Source organism: Patagioenas fasciata, chromosome 7 (assembly GCF_037038585.1).
Source record: "Patagioenas fasciata isolate bPatFas1 chromosome 7, bPatFas1.hap1, whole genome shotgun sequence".
Lineage (NCBI taxonomy): Eukaryota > Metazoa > Chordata > Aves > Columbiformes > Columbidae > Patagioenas > Patagioenas fasciata.
The window spans coordinates 20,407,766-20,427,037 of NC_092526.1; the positions used below are offsets into that span (position 1 = coordinate 20,407,766).

The 19,272-nt window shown below is 35.0% G+C and overlaps 1 protein-coding gene across 5 annotated transcripts in view; it reads right to left on the minus strand.

The window, feature by feature from the left end:
* Positions 1-19,272, minus strand: part of LOC136102917 (sodium channel protein type 3 subunit alpha-like) — a 69,398-nt gene that overhangs the window by 11,113 nt on the left and 39,013 nt on the right. For 4 of the 5 annotated variants that reach the window (XM_065840426.2, XM_071811018.1, XM_071811017.1 and 1 more), the window contains 8 exons: positions 19,041-19,173; positions 17,994-18,232; positions 16,006-16,179; positions 14,886-15,242; positions 12,481-12,933; positions 3,491-3,608; positions 1,527-1,681; positions 331-504 (listed from right to left, as the gene is read on the minus strand). In XM_065840426.2, the coding sequence (XP_065696498.1) occupies positions 331-504; positions 1,527-1,681; positions 3,491-3,608; positions 12,481-12,933; positions 14,886-15,242; positions 16,006-16,179; positions 17,994-18,232; positions 19,041-19,173 (1,803 nt within the window). The remainder of the gene's footprint in view (positions 1-330; positions 505-1,526; positions 1,682-3,490; positions 3,609-12,480; positions 12,934-14,885; positions 15,243-16,005; positions 16,180-17,993; positions 18,233-19,040; positions 19,174-19,272) is intronic. The other variant, XM_071811019.1, reaches the window with a different exon arrangement.

A 19,272-nucleotide genomic window follows, 5' to 3' on the forward strand; every position in this document is an offset into this window, starting at 1 on the left:
CACTTAAACTTCTCTTTCCTTTCTGTGTCTGCTTCCTCCTTGGTCTCTGCCACCAACTCCAGAAAGTCCAACCAGCTGACAGTCCTCACGAAGTGGCTGGGACCCAGTGCAGTAAAACACAGAACACATGGAGTCAATGACAGCATAAAGGAAGATTTTTACTGAATAATTACAGTGGAATCTTATTCACCAGTATGTCTGTTCTTTTAAGCCCAGTTAATACATATATATGTATATATACACAATGCAGAATATGTATCAGATTGGTGTTACATAAAAGGACCTGCTTAAACAACAGAAATAAGCTACCCAGGAAAGTATAATACCTACATCAACAATCAGGAAGTCCATCCAGCACCAAGCATTAGTGAAATAAGTTTGGAAACCATAGGCCACCCATTTTAGCACCATTTCCAGAATAAAGATGTAAGTGAAGATTTTATCAGCGTAGTCCAGTATGGTTTTTATAGTCTTGCGCTGTTCAATATATATATCTTCAAAAGCCTGTAAAAATGGGTTGTATATGTCAGATACTCATAGGTCTTTGCAAACTACACATTAAACCAAAAGAACCGAATTAAAATGGCAAAGTAAAATCACCTTCAACTTTAGACGTTTTAACTTGAAGAGGCAGCATTAGCAGAGATTACGATTGCATTTGTTCTGAGTTTTAGGATTTATCATTGCTTCATAATAGAATTACAATAAAATGACTGAAGTTGCCAAAAATGTTTTTAGAAATTTCAATAATAGTCAACACAGAATTACAATTTGTCACCCTGAAAAGCCCAGTCAGGCTCAGTCAGAAGGCAGTCTCCCAGTTATAACAAATTCAGCTATCAAAACTGAATAATGAGCTACAGTGACCAAATACTATGTTGCTGATGACTGCTGAATTCCAATATTGGGTATTGGTGGCAAGGTTTTGGTGGCTGGAGGCTGCAGGGGTGGCCACCATGAGAAGAGGCCAGGGGCTGTTCTACGCCAGTTCCACAGTGGACCCACCACAGGGAGCTGAGCCCATCAGTGAAGGTTGTGATGCCCCTGTGAAAACATGTTTAACAAAGGGCAAAACACTGCATGGCAGTGTGAGGACTGAAGAAAAAAGTGGGAAAAACTACTCTGCAAACACCAAGGTCAGAGAAGAAAAAAGGGACATGGTGCTTCAGGTGCCGGAGCAGAGGGCAGACAATTGAATAATTGTTCCAGCTATTGCATACAATTAATCTAGTGTGATTTTTATAATTTCTTAAACAAGAATCTTAGTGTAAGCCTTTTCATAAGCACTATCACACACACATATCACCTTGTTTTCATCAAAAATTAATCTGCAGAGTGTTATTTGATAGCAGAATTTTAATGACTTCTTTTATATGCATTACCCAAAATATTCTGGGAATTTAGTTCCAAGGTCTCTTTCAAGCCAACTCTGTATTTTTTCCTCAATGAACACAGATTCATTATAACGCTATCTTTGATAAAACATTTTTATAGATACTGTTTCTATGGGTGTATGCTCTACCTACCAGAGCACCACTGCTGAGAAGAATCATGAAGACAATGAATGTTTCAAACCAGTTGTGTTCTACTATCTTGTAGCATGTTTTTCGAAGGTTCCACCAGATTCTTCCTTTTGTGGTGTCCGTACTTCCTTTACAGCATTTAAACTTCCGTATACAGCCTAATAACACAAGGACAAACTGTTACACGGTAGAATTGTCATTAGACAAAATCACTCTTAATTAGCTCCTGTTTAATGTGGAAATCGGCACTTCAAATTACTGCATGCTACCTTAACCATCCTTACCTCCTTGATTTGATACTTTGGATGTAGGAAAGCTTGCATGCACACAATTCTTCTACTACCCTGATGCTACAACAAGCTTAGAATCAAAAGGAGACATCTAATTGATCTCATTTTCATTTATAAACACGTTTTAAAAAACTATTTTCCATTTATACACAGATAATCAGAGAACATATAAAAATTGCCAGGGAGCAGAAACATAGCAGCTTTCACACAAAGGAGTTGAAGAGTACAGCAGCTTATTTTAAAAGTACATTTGCCTCTCAACTAAGGTTCTAATATATCACACAGATGTGAACATCCTTTATTTTGTTATACCAACGAATGACCTCTGCTTCAAGGGCTGACTAAGGACACCTCTTTCATGAGAAAAACAACTGATTTAACTGGAGACTGTGAGAGCTTTTCCATGTGGTAGAGACTTGTGGCAACCAGCCACAGAGTTCTGCCCCACTGTGCAGAGCTCCCTACCTCACAGCACAGCATCTGCCTGGCTAACAGTAGTCCCCTGATTTCTTTATATATGATTAACCACATAGAAATATAGTCAAGTTTGAACCATTTTAATGGGTCCCAAAGGCAGCATTATAGTATTCCCGTGTGTCATTAAGTTCATATGTCACAAGTAAGTTATGCTATATGTCATCAACTCAAATAAAGCAGCTACCAACACGAAGAGCATGACTGACTTTAACTAGTCAAAATGCCTACATTATGGAAAAAATAATCACATGCCCAAGGATTGACAGACATCACATAAAGGTAAGGAAGAACTGTAATATAACATATTATTTGAGAAGTGTAATTTTTATTTAATCAAGAGCTTGATGTATTCAATATAGCCTCACATTACAAATATTTTTTTTTTTAAAGATGACTGAAATAATATTTCAAAGGACAAGAGACCTAGCCTAAGTCAATGGTGTCTTCATAACAGTAAATCAAAAAGCATGGATAGGATTGAAGAGTTAAGCCTGGGACATATTTTGTTTTGAATTATTTTAATAATGAGTTATAAGAAAGTAAAATCTGTAATATCACAAAAATGGGAACAACATTCCTAAACAGTAAATTTCAGTAGTCCCCTAAAGGATATAGCTGTTCAGAACTAAAATAAATGGAAACTGCTAAGGATGTGCAAGTATGCTGTTCAGACTTCTTTACTTGAATAAAAACATTATATTTATGCACACCCTCCCTCCATTAATGGTGTAATGTCAGGATAATTACTCTATTGTTTGAGTTGTACTTTTCAAGATCTGAATCATCCACTCAATTGCTTTCTAGCTCTGTGAAGGGACCATGGGTAATCATATGATTCTGGTTTGAATTTCTTAGTGGAGCAAACCTGGTGTAGGATTTGGTCTTGCGGATTTCACTACTAAGAATGTAATTTTCATCAACAGGATTCCTAACTGCTGAGAATCAGTTTACAGAATTGTGCCTAGTGCTTATTTAGCAATATTAGAAATGATCACATACACACATATACAACTTTCTATCCACAAATGGCTCCACGGACTTCTGTACAATTACCTAAAACAGGCGAAATTATCTATATCATAAGCCTTGACAAACTAGGATCCAGGACTGCTGTAGTAAATAGCTTCCTTGAACTGCCAATGCTTGTTATGAACAATCGAAACGTAATTGCTAACCCATGGTTAAGCTTTATTTCCATACCTTCTGTAAAGCATGCCTGTAGCTCTGAGTCTTTTTCTGGTTCAGTTTCAGCTTTTTCTTCTCCAAAGAGAGCTAAATTGACTGTACTTCCTTCAGATGAGCTAGGAAAATTTAGCTTCTGAAAACAGAATTCAATAACTGTTATACTTTATTAATATTTACATTTTTAGAATTGTAACTAACTTCAAGCATGCAACACTGTGTGCAAGTAATAATAAGAACAATATTTGTCACCAGAAATACACACAAACATCCACATTTAGCAGTCAATGCTGTTGAAATGTGCATAAATCACCCACTTTTTACCCAGAGATTGCAAGGTATATTTTGGCCTAAATACAGCACCATGTTATCATTCATCAAAGTTAACAACTACCAAAGTAGAGCTTCTGATACATATTCTATTTATTTTGTTTTCTACTATTATTTTCCTACTATAATTTCTTTTGCTATATTTTAGACAAATACTATTCAAGTTACATGGTATGCTTTAAGATGACATATGTTTGTAGCTACTTCCATTAGAGCAGTCTCCTCAACCTGATGACAGTAAATTCTGACAATAAAAAACCTTTAAATTGTGAACTGTATACTGGCCAACGGAGAAAATGTAGTAGATTTTTAAGGGCAGATTTTAGTTCAGTGCCCATTATTTATAATACAGAGGAAATAAATTATCAGTTTTTTTTTTTACCGACATCTTCAACACCAGTGCGATGCAAGCTAACCACTTCAGGCATATACTACAATTTATAATAAAATTTGGTTACGTTTGAACACAGACAATTCAGTTACTTGTCATTTTACGATCATTCTTATTATCTAGATTGGAAAATGTTGAAGTAAAATCAGGACTGAAGCCTTGTTTCAGATGTGTATTTGAACATTACCCTCAACGCATTCATAAAACAAATTAAGCCTGCCCTGTCTTAACCCATAATTATAACTACTGTGTTAACACCTTTTATGTTTTTTCATATACACGGTTAAGCTTCAAAAAGGAAAAAGTATGATAAAATACATTTCAACTGGCATTAATTTGCATTCTTTTTTGCGAATGCACATATGTATTACATTGTGCATTCTGAAACTACTCATTACTCTGGTACACATATCTGTACAGTTAACACCCAGAAAGAAAGGAAGGATATTTTTTAATAATTAAAATTACATAAGTCACATTAGTATTACAAAAGTTACTAACAAAAGAATAAGCCTTAATTTATTTTGTAATCTGCATGTGCATTGCAAAAAATCAATAGTCTGGACATTTTAAAGGAAGATATGGTGTCCTGCACACTTGATCTGAGTACCAAACTAAGTCAGAGTAGTTTTGGTCACAGCATCCACTGACATCTTACAGTCTTATTATCCAGAAGTACACAACATCAGTAATGAATTCACACAACTACATGTCTGTAGGGAATGATGTAAGCACAGTTTGTAAAACAGCTTTGGTTCCGTAGAAATAACCATTTTCATTAATTTAGCTAGACTTGCATGATTAAGAGACATTTAAGACACAGAAGCAGCCAAGTTACAGGCACTATCCAATCAAGCTATCTTTAGACCTTAACTGAGAAATGTGAAAGGACAAAATTATTTTAGGTATCAAACAATTATTTTTGCCATGTTTGTGAAAGAAGACAGAGACTATTTAGTAAGAAAAGTAACCCAGTGTTCTGCATTAACATTGAAAGTGAATCAGTAATATTGCCTACTTTGCTGCTACTTTAGATACTGTTCATCTGGAGTAGAACCCCCAAATTACTCATATTTAATGTAAACACCTCTTTTCATTTTTAGTAGCATTAATTTAAAAATACCAATATTGGCAGCAAACAGCTTTTCCCATTACTAATCCTACTGAACCCGAGGAAAGCACTATATGCCTCCATCATTGTATTAATAATCTGCTTTCATCATTCCATGACATAGTTTATACGTTGCAACATGTTGCAGCAGTGGTGGGTAAACTGAAATAATGAATTGAATTATAAAACAAATTACTATTAAAAAAAAATGTATTTTTTAAGAGTAAGGAAGTTTTGCATCATATTGCTAATAAAAATTAAAAACAACATGAAGTACCCTAGGTCATTTCAACTGTAAGCTACTTAGTACACTGTTTGAGCAGATGACATGAAGACAACTGAACTAATACAGATTTTTAAGAATTAACAACATTAAAAGATGAACAACCAGGAATGAAAAGGAAACAGAAAAGAATCAATGTGTTTATAACATGAAGCTTTATAACTAATTTAATACATGGTAGAAGAATTAGCTTGGTTCCCTCTTTCTTCTAAGAACATCATAGGATATAGTTTTGTTCCTGAAGAGCTACAGATTTAATTAAACATTGTTTCTCTTTTTCATGTGAGGTGCTCATATTTTTCACCACGATGAAGGTATCAAACAACAACAAAAACAGATGGTAAAAAACATCATGCATAGAAGAATTTCCTATTCTAATTCAGCTAGTTTCTTTACTACGTATGAAGTTCACAGAGATGTAACTGATTTTGTGAATCACTCCAAGAACAAGACTTCTAGGAAAGACAGAAATTTTCATCCTTCACCTTCCAGGGCACTGAGCTGCTTTTTGAAGTTCACCAAACTACAGTAAGAAGCCCCATTTTGTATACACTCAGCACTGGATTGGATGGCACAACTCGTACTCAAAAGCTGACAATCTGCCTTGACATTTGCAAATCAGCAGCTAAAACATTTTTGTTAGAGAGAATTGCCTCAATATAATACCTGTTTCCCTTTTCACTGTTGGCAGTAAAAAGCAATTCAGACTTTGAATAGATTAACTTTTTCAATACAAGTATCTAATGTACTATTGCAAGGTCAAAATTTGGAGCTCATGATCCTTCTGTTTACTGAGGGACTCAAGGTATGATGGCACAAATACTTGCAAGAATAATGTTACTACTACAAATCATCCCACTGAAGCCACTTAGGATTGCTTGAGGTAATTAGTAAAGAATCAATGCTTAGTGAGTATCATCTAAAAAATAATAAATGAAAGTGTATACAAAATCACAGGTAATGACTTTAAAGGAAAATTCATAATAAGAACTAATTAGAAGTAGGTCACTGACTATTCACATGATGCAACCTACTGTGCATTCAACTTCTAAGTCATTCACATTTTGATATGCAAATAGCGAAGGAAAATCGGATGCTTCCTGTACTCCTAAGCAAAGAGCAAACATTCCAGCAATACAGCTGACAATACAAGGAATAAAAGGGAAACATTGTCTTGTGTTATTTAGAACAAAACTGAACACCCACAAACAAACAAAAAAACAAAGGAAGACTGTGCTGCATATTCTCATCCTCTCAGTCACTGAAGATATCTCTCTTTTTTTCTTTCTAATTTAAGTAGACTGAGTCCATTTTTACTGGAGGAAGAGTTAAAGTAACTGCAGTAAAATGTGAAAGATGATTGCTGGTAACAGCGCTTTGGAGAGTATGTTCAGGAACCTCTTAGAAAAGAGGATCAGAAAATATTACTAAATAGAAATGCAACAGAAAACCTCAGCACACCTGCATTACGTCACTTATATTCCATCAATTGAATATTTTCCTGCTTAATCAGATCTATTTTCCGCAGGAAATGCTTATTTTCCTTTTCTGAAAAGAGTAAGTATGTCTATAAATAAGTTTAACAAATTATTTACCTTTTAAAGAAAGCAAAAGTAGTGTCCATACAATGTACTTAGTTTTTTTCACCAAACTAAATCCAAACCTTACCTCTCCTGGTCTACATAACTTAAAAAAATAAAAAGGGCACACATATTTATTTAAAAGAAAAAAAAAAGGGCACTGCCTTATCATGCGAGGAAACTCACAGTAACACAATGTGAGATCCAAATTAAAAAACGTTTTTCAGTCAAATGATTACAAGCCCTGGGTTACTATTTTGCATGCTGTTCTGTCCAATCATGACGGTAGAACTTGAAGCAGTAGCAGTGTCACATAAACAATATCCACCAAATCAAAATCATTAACCCCAAAGTTAGCACCAGTAGCACGGGATGCTACTACATTCTACTTTCCCCTACTTAAGTACCTCTTCTAAAATGGGTTGGAAAAATCCTTACAAAGATATTTTTCCATTCCATCTTTCTGAATAGCTTGCAGAACCCCTGGGCACAGAAGTGAGTCCCGAAATATTTCCAGTACGTAATTCAGTGTAAAAAAATACATGAAAGATAATGCAGGATTCCACAACAAAACCACATGGGCAAAATTTGTATTTACCCTTAATAGCAAGGAAAGGTACTGCCCAATTATCCAGAAGAGATCATGAAGAATAATAGCTTGGTACAATTAAGGTTTTTTTTTACAGTTGTGGAGGTTCCTGAGTTTAGAGGTTTGGGAGGGTGTCAGTTCCTATTTTTTTTTTTTTTTACAATTGTCTTGAATTTTAGCCTTACTCTGGTTTTCTCTATTTTTTTTTTCTTTCTTGCCTGAACTTTCTAATTTGTATCATTTTAAAACACCCAGATATATTTAGACACTAACACAGAATCCTATAGAATCAAATTTTCCCTTGAAATTGTGTTTTATGTCTTTCTAAAAATCAAGCAAATGGATCAAGTTCACAAATAAACAATTATTGATGATGAAGATCAAAACTGACATAAACGATTCTCTAACTTCCAGTCTTACAGATATACACAAACTTCATGAGTAGAATGTAACTGAATTATTATGTTCGTATTCCAAAGGACTATGCATATGTATAAAGAACATGTTTGATTGTTTCCAGGAGTGTATCCTTCACCTTATATTTTAGCTTCTCTCATATGAGAAAACTTGAATGTAAATTATAAAAACATTGACAACAAACATGAAACAATTTATATCAAAAGATACAATCATGTTAACACACAAGTAATTGTATATATGCAATATTATAAAGTCATTTTCAAATGACTATGATCAGACAATGTTCATAAATACATTACAGCTAAAAATATGGTTCAACAGATGAACAGAAAATATCAAGTGAAGATTACCTTTCCATTTTCAGAAAATCATAGCCTCTTAACCTCTCTTAAACTTGAACAGTCATGATGCTTAAGGTTCAGTTAACAATAAAAATCCCTACAAAGCATGCAGGTTATGCCATGGAAGTAGTACAGAAAATACTAAAGATGTAACAAAGAGAGAGGAACATGTTTCGGTTGCCCTCAACCATGCTGTGACGTGAGTCATGGGACTCAGCTTACAGAGCACTGTGCGTGTTTCCACCACATTGCAATGGATGGGGGAAAAATATATTGTAGCTGGGTAGCATGCAGGCCAATCAATCTCAAAAATGATCATATATGTATGATTTGTTTAGGTAACCTGTGTAAACATGCTGACACGTTGTTCTGCCTGGTTAAAAAGCACCAGATCTGCATTCTTGATTGATCCAGCTTGATTTTACTCCTGTGAGAAGTAAGAATGGTACGCAATGAAGTTAAAACATGGTACCGTTTAGGCTGAGTTCTAGAAACAGCAGAAGTATGGATTCCTACTTATATAAATATGTGTTTACTAGATATATCACACATTAGCAAAACATAACATTTATAGCTGTTGATTAGAGCAACAGAGATTAGATATGTGCAATTAGATATCCAAAGACATACTGAAAGAGGTAAAATTCGCAGAATATCTGATGCTCATAGATGTATACAGGTCTTGGTTCTGAACTTCAAAAAGCAACCAACCAAAAAAAAATAAAAACCCACAACAAAAAACCCAACCCCCCCCCCCCCCCACAAAAAACCACCCCAAACCAAAACCAACCAACCAACCAAAAAAACCCACACCACAAAAGAAACAAAACCCTCTCCAACGCCCCACTCCCAAGAAAACAACCCCAAACCAAGCCCACAGAGACAGATCCAGCCACAATATGTATATTAAAGCCTTCATCATCCTACACCTCTAAAAGAACAGAAATATGTTTTCCCTTGCACTTAATTTTCAAGGTTGTTCCTGGTCTTCACTAGATGCCAAGTATGTAACTAGGATACACTTTCAGAAGGAAGCCACAGGCGAAACAAAACAAATCAATCATATCAGGTCGAATACGAAAACGTCTGGGTTAGCGATTTTTCCCAGCTTTTTTAATTGCATGACTTAAAAAAAAAAAAAAAAAAAAAAGAAGAAAAGAAAAAAAAAGAAAAGAAAAAGCAAAAGCAAAAGCTTTCATCACAGAACCATAGAATCATTTTTGTTGGAAAAGATCTTTAAGATTATCAAGTCCAACCGTTAACCTGACACTGTCAAGTCCAACTCTAAACCCTGTAGGCAAGAACATAATGGAAGCACCTTTTATACATCTTCAGAGGTGGTGACACAACCGCTCAACCGCTTCCCCATGCAGCCTGTTCTATTGCCTGACAATCCCGTTAGTGAAGAAGTTTTTCCTAAAGGTACATTATGGATTATAACAGATATATAACAACATAAAAATGAAAAACCCATGCCTAGCAATAAACCTCAAATTTCCTCAACTACCTCAAATCTATCTTTTACTACATGAGACTGGTATAAATCAAACCTCACTTCTTGCCAAAGGCCTCTCAAAGGCTCATCAAATAATGTAGCTATCTAACAACCTCAATACAAACTGCTCCCATTTAAAGGGAAAGTCTGAAAGAACTGAAATAACCTACAAAACGAAAGACAATTTCATTACTATGAACTACTGTATGTGATTTTTTTAATTGATAGTTTACATATCTCCTCTATTTGTCTTTCAAGTATGTCAATCCTTAGCCACCTTTTCCAAATTTGAGTGGGTTAAAATTAATTCTAGATTGTAGTATCTCATAAATAGCTAATGCTGATGTTGGATCTTCAATATCAGAGGTGAGAAGGCATAGATTTTGTTACCTAATTCTTAAATATAAAATAGTGAAGAACCAGGTGTCTTCAATTGCTGGATGATTTCCAGGTAAGGGTTATATTTAACAGAGTTATCAGAGCAAATTACCTGGATTCATCAGATATTCCTTCCACAAACCCAAGTTTTATCAAAACACACTAAGAAGGCCAGTATCCTTTATTCAGATTAATAACATATAAAAGATGTAGCAGCTGTTCAGCAGACATTATAGCTTCCTTAGAAAGTACATTTAATACTTAAAAACAAATTATGAACATTATTTGCTTTTAAGAGGCCTCTTAGTAACTGTCATGGTTTTGGCTGGGATAGAGTTAATTTTCTTCCTAGTAGCTGGTATAGTCCTGTGTTTTGGATTTAAGCCAGAAGAAAGGTGACAACAGACTGATGTTTTTGTTGTTGCGAAGCAATGTCTGTAAGTCAAGGCCTTCTCAGCCAGGAGGCTGGAGATACACAACCAGCCAGGAGGGGGCAGAGCCAGGCCAGCTGACCCCAACGGGCCAAAGGGATACTCCACGCCACCGAACATCACGCTCAGTATATAAACTAGGGAAAAAAGTGAGTTGTGGGACCGCTGCTTGAGAACTGGCTGGGTATCAGTTCAGTGAGTGGTGAGCAACTGCACTGTGTATCACATCTTCTATGTATTGGTTTATTATTATCTTTACTATAATTTTTATTTTCCCTTTCTGTTCTATTAAATTTTCATTATCTTAACCCTCAAGGTTTACTTTTTTGTTGTTGTTCTCGATTCTCTCCCCCATCCCATCAAAGAGGTGGGGTGGTGAGTAAAAAGCTGTGTGGTGTTTAGCTGCCTGTCAGGTTAAGCCACGACGGTAATCTAAGGTCTTTTTAACTTAGACGTCAACATAATATATGCAGTAACCGAAGCTCCAAAACACAGAAGAAACAAATCAAGTGTCAGGAAATGAGTTGCTGAAATAACAAATGAGTGTAATATTATTGAACACTGCACTCTACCATAAAAGAAACACTTAAAGAGTCACCTTATTATACCTTCCAAATTTAAATTTAGTTTAAATGCAGTTCACTAGAACAAACTTATTTTCTAAAATTTAGAAAGAATATGGGCAAATTCCAGTTCAAAACAACCAAGAACCTAAAAAGCCCACAACCAATCAAATAAAAATACTCCAAAAGGAAACAAAACAACCCAGACAAAGCAACCCAGGTTGAAGTACAGCAGTCTGCAAAAGCAGTGACATTCCACTAACAAACTTGTGTCTTCAGGTGCCATTGGAGTTGATACCAGACAGAGTCTGCACTGGAGCCACAGCACAGCAATCTGACTTTTCAAAGTTCTCTCAGGATCCCACTGAAATCCATGATTTTGCTTCTGCCCTCAGTCTGCAGCTGCTAAAAACTACTTTCATAAAGCTGGCTCAGTTTAAGGTCAGGCAGTTGACTTTGAAGTGACTGGTTCAAACAAACTCTCACAAACAAGCAAGAAATTAATATTTTTTCATTCAGTAATTCTATATTTTTTCATTATTTTTAGTTGACACATTCACCTTGTAATACTGACATTGTTCCCTTGGCTTTCCCACTTCATTTTAACTTCAGGACTTGAAAACTGGTGTTAACTGCTCTCATTAGCCTGAGTTAGCACCTCTGCTAGATTATCTGCAGAATTCAGCGAGCTTTAAAAATCAGATGCAAAGGGTATTTATATTCTTTATTAATATCTCCTCCAATGTTTTAAAATAGTAGTTTATTTTTATCCTTATTTCATGGGAATATTATTATTATTATATAAAAAAACCCTCATGTCTTTTGTTTCTGTTTTGTTCTGTACATATATGCTAGTTTGTCTATGCAACTAAAAATTTAGAAAAGCTTGTTTTCAAAGCCCTTTATACATGGGTTCATACACGTTTTATACAGTTCTGCCAGGATTTCCTACTCTCTTTAGCTCCACTTTCCCACTTCATTCACTCTCAGTACAGTCCAACAATCTTAAATCACAAACACTCCCTATTTCTAAGCAGAAAGAGACATACTATGTAAGAATACAAATACACAAAACACAAAAATATTTAAATCTTACCTCCTTGCTTTCCTCCAGTTCTGAGTCACTGCTAAACTCTTCTGTATTTGGATGTTCAAAATCAGATTCTCCAACAGCTATTGGGACTGTAACAGTAAGGCTTGGGTTGTTTATGAATGACATATAATCACTGCCACCTATAACAGTGGCCATTCCATTCTCATTTTTATGGTAATTTGTATCTATCCTTATTTCAGCGATGGTACAGTTGGAAATGCAATGGTCTCTCTCACCATTCAACTGATCTGTTGCCGTTCTTTGATTTATAACAGTTTGTTTCTTCCAAAAAGACTTTCGGACACATTCACCTACTTTTTTCTTTACATAATCTATTCCCTTCTGAATTCTTGCAACAGCAATCTGTAAGTTATTCATTTCATTATCATCCTCTGTAGGAGAAAGGCTGTCTGAACTAAATGAACTCAGCAGCAAGGCCAGAAAAAGGTTCAATACCTAAAAAAAAAAAAAAAGAGACAATACAGATGAAAGCTGAATTTTCTCAATTTTTCATTCACATGCTGTTTCTGTCACCAATTATGAAACCCATTATGAACATAGGTTTCATGATTTCCTTTACTGTATGTAATTCTGGAATCAAATATTCAGTAAACTAAATAAAGTGTGTTTTAAGCACAACACCTGTCCTATACCCCAATGCAGTTGTTTGATTTGGTTTGGGTTTTTTTGTGGTTTTACATTGCTGCATGACCATGAAGACCCTTGTAAATTCTTTTTCTGCTCGTGTTTGTAGAAGGTCAGAAATAAATGATTCTTTGGTACTGACTGAACAGATCCAACATGTTTACTTCTCTGGCACAGTGAAACACTCTGTAACAGAAGATCTGTGTAGCTGACCTCTGCAGAAAAAGCTTGCTTAAATGCTGGTCCAAACTCACACAAATATTTTGCTTTATGTGACTTTAAAAAAGTGATGTACACTCCATCTCCTAACCTCAAGTCATGCTCTTTCCATGGCAAGACAAAACGTGGAATAGATCCCAGTTATACAAGCCCAGAGCTTACCAGGAGCTCAAATGGTATAAGGACAGACAAAGCAGCAGAGCACCAGTTCTTAAAGCCTTCAGATCAGCTCTTCCGTGCAGCTTTGAAGGCAATAGGGTAAAACTATGTGTTGGGAAAACTGAAAGTAACTGGACAATAGAGCCCTGAGCAGGGATTGTGTACTCATGTAAGAAATTATTCTAGAGCAATGGTACAAAATCAGGATATAGTAAACGCTGTGGAAAAATTCAGAGAGATGGATACTTCATTCTACAAAGTTCTATCTTCTGATTTAGAAAACTATTTAAGGAGAGTGTTTTGTTTGGTCAACCGATTTCACAGTTCGCTTCATTATAAGACACTACATTCGTAGAAAATCCTGGAGCAAATGGCTGTGCTACTAGTAGCATGACTGGTTTAGAGATAATTAGCTTATTCACATTGTTAGAAATTTTAGTCCTAAAGAATGCCTCCAGGATGGACAGTTTAAAATCTCTTTTGCTACTAACAGTTACCTAAAGAAAAGATGCAGAATAATAGAGGAAGATTTAGTAGGCAATGAGAAAAGCAGAGCAAAAGGTGAAGCAATGTGGGTCTCAAATACTGGTGAGTTAATAAATATAAAAAATATTTTAAAAGACAAATTTATACACAACAATGTACAAACTGGTACAGATCTGATGCTTTCCTGTGGAAAAAAAAAAAAAAGATATAACACAGACCACTTATAAAAGTGTCTGTATAAAGTACTTACAAAATAGGAAGCAAAAAGATGAAGAGTTGAAAGAGAACATGAAGTATTTGGATGTTTTTTTCTGCTGAACTGCTGCTTTCCAATTCAAGTTACTGTACCCCATTTGTGTAAAAAGTTGGCTGTCAAGCAAGCAGGGCTCAAAATGACTTAAATTTCAGAATCTTAGAATCTCAAAGCATTCTTTTAGGTAGGAGATAGCAGAAGTAAAATCAAATTAAACAAATGTGTGATTGAAAATGATGCTTCAATCAGTTACGGAGAAAAGGCCCTGCTGTGCCCTCTTCCGCAAACAGCAAACTCCCATCCTGGGAGCGTAACGCTTGGGGTGCCTTTGTTCTTCTCTCTCCCTCTCTCCATGAAACTAGGAGAAGTCCACAAAAATGTGAACACACAATGCTTCTCTCTCACCCATATCCTCTGAATTGTACTCTGGACCACTGAGGAGGGCCATCCTCCAAGCTGAGGATTTTACATAGGATCAGAAATCTAACGAACAGAAAACTCTATATCAGAACCCATACTAGTAACACATTCAAAATGACAAAAAAATATATGTAAAGAAAATATTTGATAATGCTTGAAAATTTCATTACTGGTTCTGTTACTATTCTCTCTCTAAACGATTTCTCAGATTATTTTGGTTACATACCACCAGGTTTCCAATCACCATGACCATCATGAAGACAATAAGGCACATGGTTTGGCCTGCAACCTCCATGCAGTCCCACATGGTTTCTATCCATTCCCCGCACAGCACTCGGAATACAATCAGGAAAGAGTGGAAGAAGTCACTCATGTGCCAACGTGGAAGTTCACAGTCACTGGAGATCTTGCAGACACATTCCTTGTAGCTTTTTCCAAACAGCTGCATCCCCACCACAGCGAAAATGAACACAATGATGGCCAGCACCAGGGTCAGATTCCCCAGAGCCCCCACTGAGTTGCCAATAATCTTAATCAGCATATTTAGAGTTGGCCAAGATTTTGCCAGTTTGAAAACTCGCAACTGAAAAACAAAACCACAGAGACATTATTTGCAGTAGCTACAAAAACGCTATAGAAATCATCAGATTATGAACCAGTCACTCTCAGCCATATCAAATAGAAGAAACTTCAGCATGATGCCAACAACCATCCCTTATAAAGAAAGAGAAGTTTTGTAAAATCCACACTTTTAAAACATAACACATTTTAAATTTGCTCTTTGTGTGTGGCATATATGTATTCTTTTCTATATAAAAGAAATAGCACACTGGTTCAAAGTGTCAACATTCATTTCTCATTTTTTAAATAGAAATATTTATCTAATAAAGTAAAGCATTCCTTTTTTTCCCCCCAAGATGGAAGAGAAAAATCAATCTTTTTAAATTTAAAACATGAATTTCATAATTCTGGCATGAAAAAACCCACTTCTAGTCTTTTTACAATTTCCAGATATGAAATTAGATCAAAGGCTACAACCATTTTACTTATTTATATATCGCAATATGGACTAAATAGGTTGTACACTTCGCTGTGCTTTACCCATCTATGTAAAAACAATTACAATAAAATTACAGCCCCTTCCCTTGAAAAAATACTTAGTTGTTTCTGAACCATAAAATGGTACACACTGTTCAGTGTTAACATATAATTTTGTAAAGGATGTTTGCAGAGATAGCCTGTGACAGGAAAAAATGTAAAACTAAAAAGCATCTTATTTACATGAGTACACTTAAAATACAAATACAACACATTAACAGGTATATTATTATCACTAATTTATTTACCAATCTGAATGATCGGAGAACGGACAATCCATCCACATTTGACAGAAAAAGTTCCACCAAACTAAGGCCAACTATGAAACTATCAAAAATATTCCAGCCAACTTGGAAATAATAAAAAGGATGCATGGCAATTATCTTGAGAACCATTTCTGCTGCGAAAACTCCAGTAAAAACCTGAAGGAATAACATTTATTGTTACTTTATAGGTAAGTATGAAGAAGTTGAACCAGCAGGGAAAGAACAACTTAAGAAGTATCAACCCTCTTACAGGAGGACGTAGGTCAGGAATATTATCACAAGCTGAACCTCAAGAAAAGGTAAGTGGCAACATCAAAATGAGCTGTAGCAAAACTCTGTTAACTTGTTTGCTCCTCGTATCTGCCATTCATCTAATTAAAGGAAATTTCTTCAGCACAATAATGACAGTTGCTCTTGCTACAATGGAAGCTGCTTTAATAAAGATGTTTGGAAAAACATGAGTTGGTCATAAATTGAAGAGTGGCTGTTAAATGAAGCCTTTGTGAGAACTTACAGATACGGTAAACTTGTCTTCTCTTCCTAGCTACCAAAAAAAAAAAAAGCAAAAAAAAAAAAAAGCCAATTCTGCTGAGGCTTATGTTTGAAGTATAATTCATCTCTGCTTTTGAATGTCTCTGATGCCTTCTGGAGCATAAGGCAAACAATGCCATTGAAAAGGGAGTAAATTAATTGTATTTACTGTAGATGTATGACCACCAGTATCTACAGAATGGAATATTTTTTTATCTTTTTCTAGACAGATGAACAAACTTCAAAAAGAATCAGGACCATTTGCCAGTCTTTAGCGCTCCATGGTTCAAAAAGCAGGAAAACAACTGCTGAAACTATACCTGTATTACTGTGGCATTTTAGCTGACTGGGAGTAAACACAAATTCTTATCAGTACAAAGGAACACATACACAGCCCAAAATTAGATTAATATTAAGCTACTTTATTACACATGAAAGGAAAAAAATGGTTGTGTTTTCTGGGTTAAACACACAGGCATGATCACAGCTCTGTGACAACTATTGATCCTCACCTATTCATCTTCCCTGTCTTCCTCCTCAAATACATCCTACATCTATTTTAAACAGCAGCATGGCATGATTATGTTCCACAGACAATGAAAGACTCCAGGTTTAGGTAAAAGCTCTGAACTATGTCTGTATTGGCTAAAATATCAGCATAAAATTAAAATGTTGACACATTAACAACTCTGGAGTTAAACCTGAATACATTCCCAACATGTACCAGAATTTCATATATTCTAATAACCAAATGGTTTTATTGTATTGCTACATCATAATCACCAGAATTAGCACTTAGAATAAGCATAGGTTAAGGAATATAGCAGATAATATTATCTGTATTATTGCCATTATAAAAGAAACAAACAAACCACCTCAAGCCCAACAAAGAGACTGTGTCCACTAGGGAACAAAACCCAAAGTGTCAACAGACACTCTTGGAATAAGTCACACATTCTTTGCCTTCCAAATTGTTATGGACCAATCAAAGCAACATTCTTTGTGGAAATACAAAAAATAACAGTGCAAAATAATAATCCAAACTGACATAAAACTCTTCTTGTGTTATCAATGATATTTACAGTAGAAAGGATATAACTTGGCTTGTACTTTTTTTTTTTTGGAAATACTGAACAAAACCAAGTCAGATTTCTTTTTTTGGTTTTGTGTCATTCAAATTCTGGTTGTTAAAAACTATTTGCAGAAATTTTACTATAGAAACTGAACTCTTAAATACCACATATCTCAAACACTATTTTCTATTCTTAGTACAATTGAATGCTTAACATTAATCTTATGAGATGATAATACTAAAAAAAACCCAAAAACACAACAAAACCAAACAAACAACAATAAACAACAAAACCAATAAAAGTAATTCCATTTCAAAGAGAAAACAGGTTCCAAATGTATCAAATTATATAGCTTGATCAACTTACCTGATTTCCTATTTTAAGTACATTACTGAAATTATCAGTCATTGGATAATGTTCCATGGCCATAAACAGTGTGTTTAAAACTATGCAAACAGTGACAGCCAGATCAACAAATGGATCCATTACAATAAATTCAACCACATTCTTTACTTTTAACCAGGGCTCCCAACAATTCCAAATTAGGAAAGTGTTAGCAAACTTATACCAGCAAGGTGGACATTTTTGCCTGGATTCTTCAAGTTCTGTGAAGAAAAGAAATGTATAGTGAACAAGTTTTGGAAAAAGTGAAGATAATTTTTTCTCTGCTTTTTCAGGTTTTAGTCTTTATCCCTGGAAACATTAAGAATGCTTGGAGGAACCTCCTCAGCGTTCCAGGAATTTGACTTATTGGTGACTAAAAAGTTTTTACAAGACTAGAAGAAAAAATCTCAAGAGTTTTGAGCTAACAATTGAAAAAGCGGTCTGTTTTTAAGATCACACAATCCTGTTTAAAAAAATAAAACAAAACTATTTATGCTTACATTTAAGGATAGTTTTCTCAGTAAAACTTCCAACTTCACAGCCCTCTCTAATGTCTAGTTAGTTATTTGCAGGAAAAATAAGATTAATTCACCATGAACAGTTTTTTGAAAACTATTCAGGCTTTTTCAAGAATTTCACTAGTAATAATTTCACTGTTCCAACTAATCCTAATACAAATTTCCTTCTCCTTCTTAACTAAGGCCTGGTCTTTAGTTTTCAGTAACATTTTTTCTGGAAAATTTATGGCAAGGCATTCTTCCAATAACTGTAATGCTGAATATGAATAACTAGTATAAAACACCTACACATTATCTATTTTAATTACAATGTGTTTCTTAGTTTAGCCTGCTCATCAGATTCCTTCATTTCTTTTTTCAGTATGTACGTGCACTTTTGTTCTATCATTTAGCTTCCATGTTTGCAATGGCTATCTATCTTTTCTCTTCTGTATTTGCACTGAGATATAATACCTTCAAGAAAGTCTAAGACTATGTCAAGAAAGTTCATGTATCTGAAGTCATAACACACCTTCCATTGTATTTGTGATAATCCCAGCTATACTCATGGCTCTTTCCCTTAAATTGGGATCCTCCAGCAACTCCATTGGTATTTGATATGAACTTGTACGCCTCTTTTTTATTTCTATTTCTGTAGTAGTGCTCTATATAAAAAAAAAAATAAAAATATATATATATATATTAGCACAAAGAAATTTTGGAGGAGGCCATAACCAAGGAAACAAACTAAGACTGTTGCAACA